Source organism: Telmatherina bonti (assembly GCF_933228915.1).
Source record: "Telmatherina bonti genome assembly, chromosome: 19".
Classification (NCBI taxonomy): Eukaryota; Metazoa; Chordata; class Actinopteri; order Atheriniformes; family Telmatherinidae; genus Telmatherina; species Telmatherina bonti.
The window spans coordinates 23,917,836-23,932,863 of record NC_136617.1 but is presented as its reverse complement, the minus strand read 5'-3'; the positions used below and the strand labels follow the sequence as shown (position 1 = coordinate 23,932,863).

Below are 15,028 nucleotides of genomic sequence, written 5' to 3'. Positions count from 1 at the left end.
TACTTCAGGCGTGGAGCTTATTGAGAAGACTGTCTCAGGATATTTCAAGCATTATGTTTGTGAGGCTGATGAGTGTACGTTTCGCTTAAATAGACTGCTTCAGTTTTGTTAGAGAAATGCTTTACTGGACCAATATCAGCTGGAATTTAGTAAATGTAAACCAGTGGATAAAACACTTAAATATATTGAAACCAAATGATTCCGTTTAATTTTGTATAAGAATTTACTTTACTTGATGATATCGCATTTGTCAATAAATGTCAGAGTCAAAGTGAATCATCTGGATTTCTAAGCTGTCAAGTACTACTGAATCCCTAGAAATTTTTTTTTCTTTACTCAGTTGATTTCTTTTCCAAATAAAAAAGAGAAAATAATTCTCCAAACAAGTACATGTAACATCACAGCATGCGTTTTACTTTTTTTACTTGCTACTTTTTTGTTTCCAGAGGGGTGGTATAGGCTCAGGTGTCTTGTGACCTGACGGTTCAAGTCCTGCTCCCCTATGCTGCTGCAGACCCGAGGGGGACACAACTGTTCTCCAAGGACTGATCCCAAGCCCAGATAAATGCAGAGGGTTGCGTCAGGAAGGGCATCAGGTGTAAAACGCACCAATTCACCTGTGTGATGATTTGATGTGGCGACCACTTCAGAGGCACAACCTGAAACAATAACTTTTGTGTTTGCAAAACTGTATTATTGTTAACCACTTCATTTAGTTGTTGGTGCTTTACCTTGACAACCAAAACCCAACTTGGGCTCTCCACAGCTGTACCCCTCAGTTTTTCAAGGATAAGGTATCCCTTTTCTTGTGAGGACAATGAAGTGTTCATCTAGCCATTAAATGGTCTGCAGTGCCACAGCTGCAAGATAAGCTGAGAACTTAAACATCATCCCTAAAAGAAAAGGATCGCCTTACTGTTCCCAGACAGAAGCACATGGCCAAACAGGAGAAACCAGACTGGGCTTACAATAAGTTACTGGGTAACAGTGGGATGGAGCTGGTTACTCTGAAGATAACTCCTCAACCAGAAAATAAATGAGTGTTTCTGTATCTTTAAAGTTGAGCAGTATCATGTAAACAAATCAAGGCTAAAGTCAAGAAAAAAGTGTACTATATTAAGCAGAGTTCCACATTAGCTTATATATAAAACTAATGTAGTAAAGTGGTCTTTTTTTTTTTTTTTTTTTTTTTTTTAAAGTAAAAATTTATTGATTTCACATTTAGAAAGTTTTCATACATACATGAACCAGCAGGTGGCAGCATCTTCTCAAGTGTTGGTGTTGATTAGTACTTATGGGGATTAAAAATCAACAGACTATTTATTATTTGGTACAATAAAAACACACACACACACACAAACTGAGACTCCTCCAAATACCAGCAACTGTCCCACTGGATATTATGAAAAAGAAAACATTAAAGAGGGGTAGCACCATTACATTATTCTAAAAGATTAATACCCAAGTTTTACATTAAGCAATTTAAGAATAGTAGCCAAGGATTCAATTATAATCCTGTTTGTAGTTTGAATTTTAAAAAGAATTTAGATCAGCTTGTTGTACACTTGTCAACATGGTTTCTCACTATTATTTTCAATGTGGATTTTAAGAAAAAAATAAATTACATTCTTGCTTTGCTGAGCATTTCAGTGTAGCATGTTGTAAGGTACTTTACATAACCACGATTTGTATGCAAAAGAGTAAAATAAGTATATTATGTGTTAAAGTTTGTTAATGCTAACTTGTCTAGAATAGCTCTTGAATTAGTCTTCTATAAAATGTGTAACTAGTTAAGTGTCAAATGTAGTGGAAGGCAGTGGCACTAGACTGATGTGTACTTGTGTGGAATCTGTATGTAGCTTATGAGTAGAAACGCACTGAGTCCTCCTCCACACACACATTCAAAACATTCCCCACTGGAAAAGGTCAGAGGTCACACAGAATAAGGCTGGACACTGTTTGACACTTGCATACACACACAGTGCACACACAAACAACACAAGCACATAAAGTCTCTATGGTGGCTATGCTGTTATGATGAGCTGTCATGAGATGGAGGAGAAATATTCAAAATATTCTTTTTAGTGCTGAAGAGGAGGGCGAGTCCGTAACTCATCTGAGGTGTGTCCTGATCCCCGGTGGTTTGGGGTTCACTGCATATGGAAGTACAGAGTGGGGGGGGGGAAGCAATAACAGATGAGACTAACTTCATGGAAAAAGATCAGACTTTTTTGTGACTACCTCTGTTTTCTTTGCTGGGGTAGATGCGAGGGAAAGGCTTGAATTCGTCAGGTGGTGGTAAGTCTTCTACAGGGTGGAATTGAAACTTGGATTCAAAATCATCTGCAGGAGAGAGAAGGTTTATTTAGAAAATGTTAGATCTAAACTTGTAGGAAACATACTCCTTCCTCTTCGTTACGCTCCATAACTAATTCTGAAAACTGAAATACATACAGTTCTCTTTAAATCATCGAATTTTCTAATTGTTAACTTCACTTTAGTGGCCCGTCCTGGTCACAAGCAGCAGATGAATTTCATCGTTTAAAGGGACATTCCTTTGCATGCATTTCAACTTCGGAATTTATACTCTTGCACGTTTTATTTTTAAATATGCAGCAAAATCCAACCCAAGCTGTGCAGGTGTCCATTCCTGAGGCTGAATGGCGGCAGAGGAGGTGGTGGTGGTGGGGGAGGAATGCGGGTTGACAACTCTGTGGTTGGGGAACGTGCCGGAGGAGCTGGTGGAGGAGCCAGCCGACCCACACCTGTTAGCAAATGAGGCAGATGTCAGTAAATATTTCTGACCATGTCAACAGTAAAAATCTAAAAAAAGATGCATTAAGTACAGATTTGTTTGGTTCTTTTTATTATGACATAAAGTTGTGATTTACACTGACCAGACATACTACATTTCCAGCCCATCAAATATTTCTACCTTTTTTTTTTTCTCGTTGACGTTTGATTATATTGCAATGCTCTCAAATAAATCAGGAACAATATATTAAAATATAAAAAAAAAAAAAAACAATGAAAAAAAAGACATTATGTCCTTGTCAATGAAAAATAACCATGGTAATGCCTGAAACATAAGAATCTCTGTGTAATTAGGAACCATTGTTTTAGACAGCCTTCCTCCACTCTTCCTCTATCATTGGGTTTACTACACTGATATTGACATTCTTCCATTGGCTGCTGCAATTTTATAATATTTTGACATGACTTCTCTCTCTGAGCCTCCACAGGTGAGTCTATGGCTTTTTTTCTCCTTACTGTCATTTACTCAAACAGTGCTCTAGATTGTTGCTTTTTCTGAGTGGTCTAAAGACCCTGGCATGGGAGACTGACAGCCAGCATGAGGAGAGATGAAATGAGACACTTTATTGTTCCCTCACACGAACTGCATCTTGACAAAAAATAAATAAAAAAGCACTTGATCACATGACAAAGACAACATCTTAGTGCCAGCTGCTAATAGTCACTCAGCCAAACTCAAAGACCACATGTAATGTTTAGATTAAGGTAGTCCATTATTCAGTTTTTACAGTCTAACAGTTCTTGAGTTACATGTTTTTCAGATTTTTTGTTTCTCAAAAATGCTGCACTTAAACTTAAATGAGCACAGAATGTGATTTTTTTTTTTTTGTAAATGTGTACCTTTAGCTAAAGCAAAAAGAAAAAGAAATCACCTCTCCATATAGAGCAGACACATGAGACCCCAAAAATGAAAGGGTGACAGATGTTTAATTCTGCTTTACAATGTTCATAACAACCAGATGTCAGCCCACTGGTTTATTAAACAGAAAAAGCTCTTAGTTCTCTTACAGCTGCACAGCACTGGGTTTGCAACAGTCAGTGCCGAGCCACTGCACATTATTAGACGGTAGAACAGCAACACTAAAGTGGACAGACTCTGGCCCTGTGACACCTTATGAAAATTTGTGCAAAATCATAGTCATGCAACAGAATGTGATAAAAATAAAAATGTATTTCTTTGTTTTGAATATTTTGAATCAGTTTAAAAGATTAATTGAAACTGTTGCTACAATGAGTGTTTCTTTCTCCATGAACTTTCCATCTCACTTAACCAGTCTCTCTATGTCTGTTGTCTCCTTTCTGGATATTGGTATTGGCTATTCTCAATGTATTTATTTGCATTACTTGTAAATGATACCCGTGCATGCTGCTCTGAGGAATCTAAGCTGTGGCTGCTCTGCTGCATTGCCTTCCTCATCTGTCACACTAAATTAGAAAATGCCTTTATTTTGAAAGTGAGGAGTACATTACGGGAGCAGTGAGGAATTTGTTCTCTTGCCAAGTGATATTTCTACATGTATATTGGGGAATTTGGAATAAAAACAGTGACCTTTTGGCTGAAGGGTCACTCTACCCTCTGAGTTACAGCCGAGAGTTTATTTAATCTTTGTCTTTTGGAGTTTGTGAAAAGGAAAAACACAAGTATTTTTTGATAGACCAGTTGAGCCACCGATAATTAGGTTGAGTGAATTGGAGTCATTCATCACGTAGGAGTCACCTTTGTCAAATCATGTGAATTAAATTTAATTCTAAGGAATTAGATTCAACACTCACATGTAACTATAGCATGTGGAATTTTTTGCAGTCTTGTATCCATGTTCATCTTTAGGCAACATCTGTCTATCCCCACAATGCTGAAGAGTTATGGGTAATTAAGCAAGAAAAAAAAGTGAAATCTGTGACATGAAGAGGTTTCTAACCCCCTACCTGCACTTCTGGGCACAGCTGGAGGCCGTCGAGTGGGAGCGTTGCAGGGGTATGAGGGAGGCAGTGAGCGCATCGCTGATGAGGGCACTGGAGCTACTTTAGGTATGGGTGGAGGAAGGGTGGATGGACAGCTCAGGGTGAAAGATGCAGGTAGAGGTGGAGGAGGAGGGGGAGGAGGAGGAAGTCCCAGAGGGCTGTCACGCAAAATGGGGAACCGTGAAGGTTCAGAGTAGACAGCAGTGGGAGGCAGAGAGAAGAAACAACCTGAGGAACGGTCCCCTGGCACGGATGGAGACTGGTAAGGTGGAGGCGGACGTGGAGTGGAGGGCTGGGAAACTGATGTGTGGTGAGAGTGCTGGATGGGGAGCCATGTTGGCTTGGTAACCTGGAATGGAGGCGGAGGGGGAGGGCAGGAGGGAAAAGAGGGAGGCTTGTTGGCTGGTCGGTCCTGGAAAGTCTGAGTTGGGGGAGGCGGAGGTGGAGCAGAAGGAGGAGCAGGTGGAGGTGTGGAGGGCGAGGAAGCAGGAAAGGGAGGTGGGTACTTTATGCTGTGAGAGGGAGAGGGAGGAGCAGAGGAGGAGGAAGACGAGGAGGCAAGCAGGCGGTGGAAGGAGCTTTGGACGTCTGGTGTCCTGGGCGACTCAGGAGTGCTGCCAGAGTCCGCTGATGGAGGGGGGTTCCAGAGAGGCTTTAGGGAGGCGGATGAACTCGATCGGGACACTTAACAACACACATGAACACACAAGAGAGTCATTTTAAAATCCATAAAAAAACAGCTGAAATTCATTAATCAGGCTTTTACACCAACCTGGGGTCTTGCCTGCTGAGTCTCTCTGTCCTATCGGCCTGAGAGTGGGAAACCCTCCAGCAAATAGCCCACTCAAAGAGGGTCCCATGGGTGCCATCCCACCTGATGAGCCTTGAGAACCACCACCATTCCCTGACATATCTGCAGGGTGAGCTTTAGGCTCTGAGGAACATTACACACATTACAAGTTATGCAGTAACGTTAAAGTCTAAATCATTTCATAGAATAGAAGGATTTTTTTTTACAAGCTATTGATTATTTAATGATTAATTTATTCACTGAAGTTATTTGATTTGCACTGTTTTAAATAACACTAAAAATTTACAACAGCTCTGTTAAATGTCATCAGTGCTTTAATCATGTCATTACAATTCATAGGGTTCAATATAGCTTACTTTTTTAAATATTATGAGTATCACCCTTAAAAGCACAACCAGGTAAACACACCTTATATAATTGTCTCTAAATTAGGGAAACATAAGTCGAACAACTCAAAATGTGAATTGATGATGGTACACCATGCAACTTTGTAAATAAGAGGTGTTTCTAATATGTAAGATTGTGTTCAACTGTGGCACGTTTGCAGCATATCACTAATTTGTTAAAATATCTTCTACTTCCTAATTGGATTGAGTCAAATGTTATACTTTGATAGAATAAAAATATGATCATAGTTTGAGATGAAATATATTATTTTGACAATGTGACCTTCACTGTCATTGATGTTATTGATGACTGTGTAATTTTCATTTGCTTAGCATTTTTAATATTTTATTTACTATTTTATTACGCTATTATTTACTATTATTGTTATTACCCATTTTTCATCATGCTTATTTTGAGACTTGGAAAAAAAGCAACTGTGTGAAAAGTGTTTGCAGGATGCCTACAAGTAGACACCCCTGCAGACATGAAGACAGAGAGAGGAAGTAGCACCTATTTGGCAACGCTTCTCAGAAAACAATGGAAAAGGTCAGATAACAAGTGAGAGGTCACAAACCAGCTTCAGATCTGAAGCGAGGCAAAACCACCAACACTTATTCCAACAAGAGGTGATTGCAACAGCAAAAGACCACAAGTCCCTCCAGGAAGAGACATAAAGTAGCAGATATTTGACAAGTTAACTGTACACAGTGTACAGAAATTGAACCTTTTGTCTTCAGTTGGAAAGAGCAAATCATAAATTACTTTACCCAATAAAGTTGTACTCCATGATGTATTCTGAAGCCTAGTATAAAAAGAAAAGCTTTCCCATATTCTCTCTTTCTCTCCTCTCTCCCCTTTGCCATGCTGGAAGAGTAAAACCTCTGAATTGTCAGGTCAGAAGAGTCTCATTAAGACTAATTTTTATTTTATTTTCTTTTATTGAATTTGAATGTTTTGTGTTTCTTTGTTTTTGACATGTACTTACAATAATGTATATCTTTGAACAAGGTTGATAAACTGGTAGGCATTGCCTGGATTTCCTTTTTTTTCACATTTTCAGATATTTTTATTTCTGAAGTACAAATTTAATTTCTTGTGAATTTTGCAATGCTTTTTTATCCAACATTTTGCATGAATATTATGATGTATTTCAAGTCATTTTTAAATCGCTTTTAGCTTTTTAATTACCATTATTAAATTGCTTTAAACTGCTAATGTTAATGTAAAAAGTTACATTTTTATTTCATTTATATTTTTACATATCCTTGACTTTTTCTTTTTATTGAGATATATAACCTTTGTATAAGAAAACCATTAATTGTTTTACTTTTTTACTTTAACAAAAAGAAAATCTGATGAATCCTATGAACTCTGAAATATGAGTCTAGTAAAGGCAGACCCATTTGGTCTGTATGGGGAACACCGTTTAATAGTCTTTTACTCGGTGATAAAGTTAGGAAGATGATGCCGAGACACCGGGACACCGGGACACCGGGACGGTGATACTACTCTGAGATATCATGCAGAGGAATTTCTTATTATATTAAACAGAGTGAAATAAGTACTCACATTCTATATTATCATGAAGTGTTGTAAGACCTTGTTACTGTAAGTATTTAAACACCTTAACAAGAGTTTATACACAGTAATGTATCATTATTTAAACCATAGGGGTCTAATTTCACTTTCCTATCTCACTGGGAGATAGTAAAGGGTCACTCTGCCTTTTATTCAGTTTGGGGAGTTATAAACATAAAAGGTTTTATTAATTCACTCAGAGTGAAGCAGAAGTGACTTAAATATAATTTTTTATGTGATTTGAGTTCAAGTATATCTCTATAACTTGCTTACAATGACCACAAAGTTCTGCACAAAAATATACTGCAGGAATGGCTTATGTTTTATGTTCTTTCTTAAAGCAAAAGCTAAAAAGCTGCTCATCCAAGGCCTGTCCAGGCCGGCTAGCCACAGTCAGAGAACACAGGGGACAGTCTGGGATATTAGAGAATAAAGTGTTCTAAGGTTTCCTCAGCCTGAAGAAAACTGAAGACTGATGCCTCCACAAACTAAGCTCCCTTGTCTTCCTTCTGCTCTTCCTCTGCAGCATGGATGATCAGACATGGAAAATCTGCTAGCATGTCAACAGATGCATTCATGAGTGTCTCCCTAAGGGAGCCTGGCAGGTCCCTAGCTACCTCCTCTATGACTGTGCAGAAGACGTGACCCCTGTGTCCTGATTCAGTCTGGAAGCAAGCTATACAGTCCTGAGCATCTCAAATGGGCCAGCTTAGTTAGTACAGCTTATATAAGGACTTTCTGTATGGCTGCAGAGCAAGACATTTAGTACTGCTGATATTAATGATAAAATAATGACTCCTTCTTAATATGGCCATAAACTTAAAAACAGTATTTACTCACCTCAATGTACACTCTCAAAAATAGAGGTACAAGATAAGGACATTTCTGTACCTATAGGTACATTTTAAAGAAATGTTCTCTCAAAAGTACAATACTGGTCTTTAAGATACCAGAAACACACCTTCAGAGTGCGAAAAAGGGTTCAAAGTGACATAAAGTACAAATTTGTACCATTTTGACCATAAGGGTACCTGCAGCATTGAAAAATGTGATGTTATTGGCTGTAATGTTACAAACTAGAGCAGAGTTGAGTGGTGACAGTAGTACTACTTAACAGTCATTTACTACACCAGACAATGAAGGTCAGATGCTGCAAACTAAGTGTATGTCTGGTCAGTATTTTGAGTTTTTGAAGATTATTTCTAGATTAAAGATAAGATAATATTGCTAAGTTGCATGGACCAGGCCTAATGCTGTGAAAAACATAAAAAAAACATAACTTGAAAAGGTGAGGTTGAACTTGATAAGGTACAAAAATAGACCAGAACTGAAGGGTACAGAAATGTCTCTCAAAAGAGTACACCCCCAGCGACAAGCATTTGTACCTTTTTAGGTACAAGCTGGTACCTCTATTTTTGAGTGTGTATAAATGTCAGACTGATACATCCTAGATTAAAGAAAAGTTCACACCTTGCAAGTCCAGGAGGAAAAACTATCTGTCGTGTTTCTGTCAGGCTCAATGAACAAACATGCCTGAAAGAAGACATCCCCGCTTCATGCTTCTTTGGACAATAAGATCTCCACCTACTTTATCTTTGGTCTTAGATACTCTGCTGTACAATCTAGATGTGTTTGTTTGGTTAAATTTCTTATTTGTCAATTTATTGAGGGTTGCCTGTTCTATTCTACAATCATTCAGCAGACACATTTGGTCAAAAGTGACTTACATCTGAGAGTGAGATCAACACAAGCAAGAAATCAAGCAGCAGGGGACATCATAGATAAGTGCTAGTCAGACTGTTGCAAGTCCAGCTGGACAGGGGTGTTGCCATGTGGTGCTGGAGGCAGTGATTTTTTTGTAGTTGTTGCTCCCTTCCCTTTCCTCCCACAATATGATCTTGGGCAGTGCTTATTCAGTTTTGAAATGTCACAAATAACTAGACAAATCTCTCCAACTCTGCCTGTCTGGATGCCCCCCATGTTTTCACTTTATAGATTAATAAAATATATAAATTTTTAATTTAAGATAGTTAGTATTTAGTCTTTTAAGTAGCTTTATAAAACCCATAAACTGGTTCAGTGATAAAGATAAGAGTTGTAAAGCTAATGCCACCTTCTCAGACATAATTTGACAAATGATTTCTACCAGGCTGCACTATTTTGGATTTTTCTGATATGTAGATGAACTTTTAATCATGGAAGAATAGATAAGTAAGACTTAAACAAAAAATGAAGGTGGGGAAAATTAAAATACTGGCCATAACTCGTCCGTTGTGATTGCCACTGAATTATACATCCTCCTCTATTGGCATCATAAACGTGCTGTAGGCATTCTGAAGCGTAAATTGTTTTTTGTCTGTATGTGTTCAGATATAGCCCATAAAAACACAACATCCTCCTGCTGACATCCCCCCCCACCGCATGGGAGGGAGGGGGGGATAGTACATTTCAATGTAAAGAGACAGACAGCAAACCCTCAGTCTCCCATGTGAGACCGACTCAGTGACAGATCTTTCAGCAATAACTACAGTGTTGAATTAATGAATGGTTTGGTTGTTGGACTTACTATCGACCACAGGAGCACTGCGGTCATTGACCTGTGTGACTTTCTTGAGCCTGGCTCCTTTTTGGATGTCGGCCAATAGGGCATTCCTTCCACCTCCTCCACCTCCTCCTCCTCCAGGCTGGAATTTAGGAGGCTCTGAATGACACTGTCACAGGAGAAAAAGAGATTTATTTTATGAAAACCTTAACAGATTTTATGTACTATGACATACATAGTTGATCTAATCCGTCCCCCCAAAGCACAATCTAAAAAAGGTTTCTAAGTTACAAAACTTTTACACTCTTGCTACAGCAACTATTTCCATTTTTAATTGCAACTGAATTAGTTTATCCAGCAAAATACAAATAGTTTGTGTTTGCTGCAGTTTCCATCTCTTTCATGCTACAAACAGCACGAATAGTGTAACTGTGGTGTAAAATATGATAACATTGCACAAAAAACAAAAAAAAAAAGGAAAGCACAAAGAACATTGATATCACAAAAATTACAATATGTACAAAAACATTTGTTTGCTTTTTTTTGTTTTGCAGGTTTTGTTTAAATTTTTGGTATTGTCATTTCAATATAAATCTAAAAAGAATTAAGAATTATACAAAATTAATGTATTCATGCATAATGTCCAACAACATGGCACTCTTTTTGTATTAATTGAGGCATCAGAGGGTTAGCTGAACTATTACTATGCAGCCTTTTTACTCAATGTAATGTTTATGTTAAGATGTTGGTGGAGCTTTATAAACTATACATATCATCCTCCTCTCAACATCATCTGAACTCCTTACACACATGAAGTGGAAGATGACAGAGGTAAAAAAAATAAAAGAAAATTATAGTGAGGAGGATGAAGTGATGAGAAACAGGGTATTGTTTCCCTCCACAGAGAAGAAGTGCAACTTCAGGTTATTGTTGTGGTCAGAATCAATCGAGCCTTGTCTTCTGTTTTCGGGCCGCAGCAGCTCATTTAACATGAGGACACTATGCGAGCCTGCCATGGAAACATAACACCCATCTGCTACTGAGAGTCTGCTCTCTGTCCTATCCTGTGTTTCTTTGTGTGTACATTTGAGTAAGTGTGTGTGTGTAGCTCAATCAATAATACAAATAACCTCCAGGTGTTTGGTTGATCATCGGCAAGAAGGACACAAGCGAGCGTTTACAAATGCATGAGAAAGAGTTGGAGATAGTGACACTTACCTGTGGCAGGGCAGCACTGGGTGGCGGTGGTGGAGGAGGTACGGGGGGAGGCGGAGGGGGAGGAGGTGGAGCTGGCATGCCTAAGCTTCAGATACCTGCAAGACAATGTAGACTTTATTACCATCGGCCTACTCGTGTGCTGCAGCCACTGACCAGGTTCTAGTTTATTTTTCCTCCTGATCACAAGCTGCCACGGTGGTACGTAGCATCTGATGACCTCCCACCCTCTTTCCTGAACACTGAACAGGAAGAGCGCTCCACACCATACGCACAAAACAGGAAACAGCAAGAGCTCCATCCTCTCCATAGAAATCCGACACAGGCCAACCCCCCCACCACCATCCGCCCCTGCTAATCTTCTTCCCACAATTCCCTCTGGCAGGACTTGGGATGAAACAATGGCGACAGTGTAAAAAGTAATGGACCTCTATCCTTCAGTCAGACAGTGACCAAAAGCCTGCTGTAATTGAATGGCAAATACATGACGACAAATTGAGGAGAAAACTACAGCATAAAAATACAGAATTCTCTCATTTTTCCTTTTTTTTTTTTAAAGATTATACTGAACAGAGTTCTTACATACAGGATGTTTTTTTTTTATCACAGCAGTACAGCTGCTTTCCAGGAACAGCTCATGTCCTGGATTGTGTTTCCATGTTGCAACCTCTACATGCTTCTGGGCAAATCAACGTCCTGTGGCAGTTCTGCAACTACCACTCAACATCATATCCATGAGAAATGTTTTAGAAGTTGTCCTCCATGACTGAAAGAAGCCTGATGTTTGTTCGCATTCAGCTCTCTATGGAATTTGCACATGCTCCTCAGAAATTAAATAAAATGTAGAACAGGACTTGGGTCTGTTGAATCTTGATGAATCTCACTTGTTCCTTGTGTGTGTGTATGTGTGTGTGTCCGTGGCTGTGTGTGCATGTATTCAGATCATGCTTTCCCTGTTTGTGGCTGCCAGACTGTTCTTGGTTTCTATTTCTAGCTTCATATCTGTGTCAAGCACCCTCTGGAACACCACCACTTTTGATCTTTAAAGTGCCAGCTCTGGACACTGGTTAGCTGAGCTTTTGCAAAACAGGTGGGAGAGAGAGTGGAAGTGCACCTCTCACACCAGCTGTTGTTTGACCCCGTAGGTTGGCTTGCACAATTTGAGGTAAAAGATCTAGCATGACACAAACAAGTTACTGGAACTGGCAGCAGATAAAGCCTAAACAGGGAGCAGTCACATGTTCTTTGTGACAGACATTTAGCCAATAACTGCCCACTGTTTTCATCAGATGTTTATGCAAAACTCTAACTGGCAGTAGTAATAAAATATTAACTTGGATATGTACATCATATTAACTATTTTTTGCATATTAGTCACTAAAAAAAAAAAAAAAAAGAGGAGATTGTCAGTGGGAATGAAACACAAGAATTGAAGATGTGGATCTGGCTCACAGATTTGGATTTTGTACTGTAAATTTTGTGAGATTTAATGTTGGAATTTGACACACATTCAGGCTGACAATGGACAAAGAATCTGGCTTATAAATATAATATGGAGCCATGCTTGGTTTGATTTACTGCTTCTGGTATGCTCAACTTGGGCTGTTACAGGGCAAATGGACAGTAGCAATCAATCGTTTACAAAGTGTTTACTCTAAATATGCATTTTAATCCGATCACGCATTTTGTTTTGCATATAACCCCTTCTTTGCATATTTTTCTTCGCCTTTAGTCAATAAATACTAAATTATATATATATATACATATATATATATATATATATATATATATATATATATACATATATATACATATATATATATATATATATATATATACATATATATACATATATATATATATACATATATATATATATATATACATATATATATATACATATATACATATATATATATATACATATATATACATATATATATATATATATACATATATATATATATATATATATACATATATATATATACATATATATATATATATATATATATATATATATATATATATATATATATATATATATATATATATATATATATATACATATATACATATATATATATATATATATATACATATATATATATATATATATATATATACATATATATATATATATATACATATATATATATATATATATATATATACATATATATATATATATATATATATATATATATATACATATATATATATATATATATATATATATATATATATACATATATATATATATATATATATATACATATATATATATATATATATATATATACATATATATATATATATATATATATATATATACATATATATATATATACATATATATACATATATATATATATATACATATATATATATATATACATATATATATATATATATATACATATATATATATATATATATACATATATATATATATATATATACATATATATATATATATATATACATATATATATATATATATACATATATATATATATATATACATATATATATATATATATACATATATATATATATATATATATATATACATATATATATATATATATATATATATATATATATATATATATATACATATATATATATATATATATATATATATATATATATATATATATATATATATATATATATATATATATATATATATATACTGTATTGTACATACTTTAGCTAAGTGGTAGATGTGACTGAAAGGTTTTCTTCCACAACTTATAAACCAAATTCATCATGCTCACCAAAATGTTTGTCTACCAAACAGTTAAGCAGGCGGCTTTATGGCTAAAAATTTAGTTATGGGTTAAATTTACATTAATTGAAGTCTTTAGATGATTTAGATATATTAAATGGACATAACTGCGCCATGAATACCTTGTCACATCAAAACAGAAGCAACCAAATTAAGAACCAAATACAAGTTTGCCTCATACCCGCTTCAATGATGCTCAAACATTAAGAAATAAGGTGTTTACCGTCAGAAAGTAGCACAAACCCACCTGTTGGCAGACAGCTTCAGGACGATGACGCACAGAGTGCGCGCTCCATAACGGAACTGTGAGAAAGTTATCTTTGGTCAAATGAGGACACGACTTCTTAGACGTTCAGCCTGTCAGCATATGGATCTTACATGGCTCCTGTAAACATCCAGGGGAAAAAAAGTTTCCAAATGGTTTTATTGCACTTTTTGAAGCGTCCACCTTTCTGAAGACGTGAAGACCTTGTCCAGCAGCAGCTGTTTGCGGTGCATTTCACTGAGTGGGCTCTGCAGGGGACGCACAGCTCCAAGCCACACCTTGTCGCCCAACAGACAACACTGGACCAATAGTGAGAGCTTACTCTGCTCCATGTCATCGTTTCAGTTCATGCTGAACGTACCATATAACTTGGAATTACATCTGTGAAGAGTAAAGACGTTTATACTTCTTTCTGGAAAAAATAGTCGTATAAAACAATTAAAAATGCAATTATTTTTCACTTTATTGTCCATTTATTCAGTTGTATTTTCCAGCAGTATTATGGAAGCATATTTTTGCCCCCTTGTGTTGAGAACACGGCCTTACAGCTCATATCTCAATCTTTAAAAAAAAAAAAAACAACGCCTCGTTGAACCTGTTGCTGGACTGTTTGGAGTGATAGTTGCAGAGAATTAAATCTAAAAATGTTTATGTGATTTC

At 36.7% G+C, this 15,028-nt stretch overlaps 1 protein-coding gene across 1 annotated transcript; it reads right to left on the bottom strand.

The window, feature by feature from the left end:
* On the bottom strand, window positions 1-14,585 carry wipf3 (WAS/WASL interacting protein family member 3). Its single transcript, XM_079258925.1, has 9 exons — window positions 14,482-14,585; window positions 14,351-14,406; window positions 11,313-11,407; window positions 10,119-10,263; window positions 5,549-5,710; window positions 4,741-5,460; window positions 2,628-2,765; window positions 2,242-2,343; window positions 1-2,153 (listed from the first exon to the last, which is right to left on the bottom strand). Exons 3-9 carry the CDS (start codon window positions 11,388-11,390, stop codon window positions 2,113-2,115), a joined length of 1,386 nt encoding a protein of 461 aa, XP_079115051.1. The 5' UTR covers window positions 11,391-11,407; window positions 14,351-14,406; window positions 14,482-14,585; the 3' UTR covers window positions 1-2,112.
* Between the last annotated feature and the right edge of the window lie 443 nt (window positions 14,586-15,028).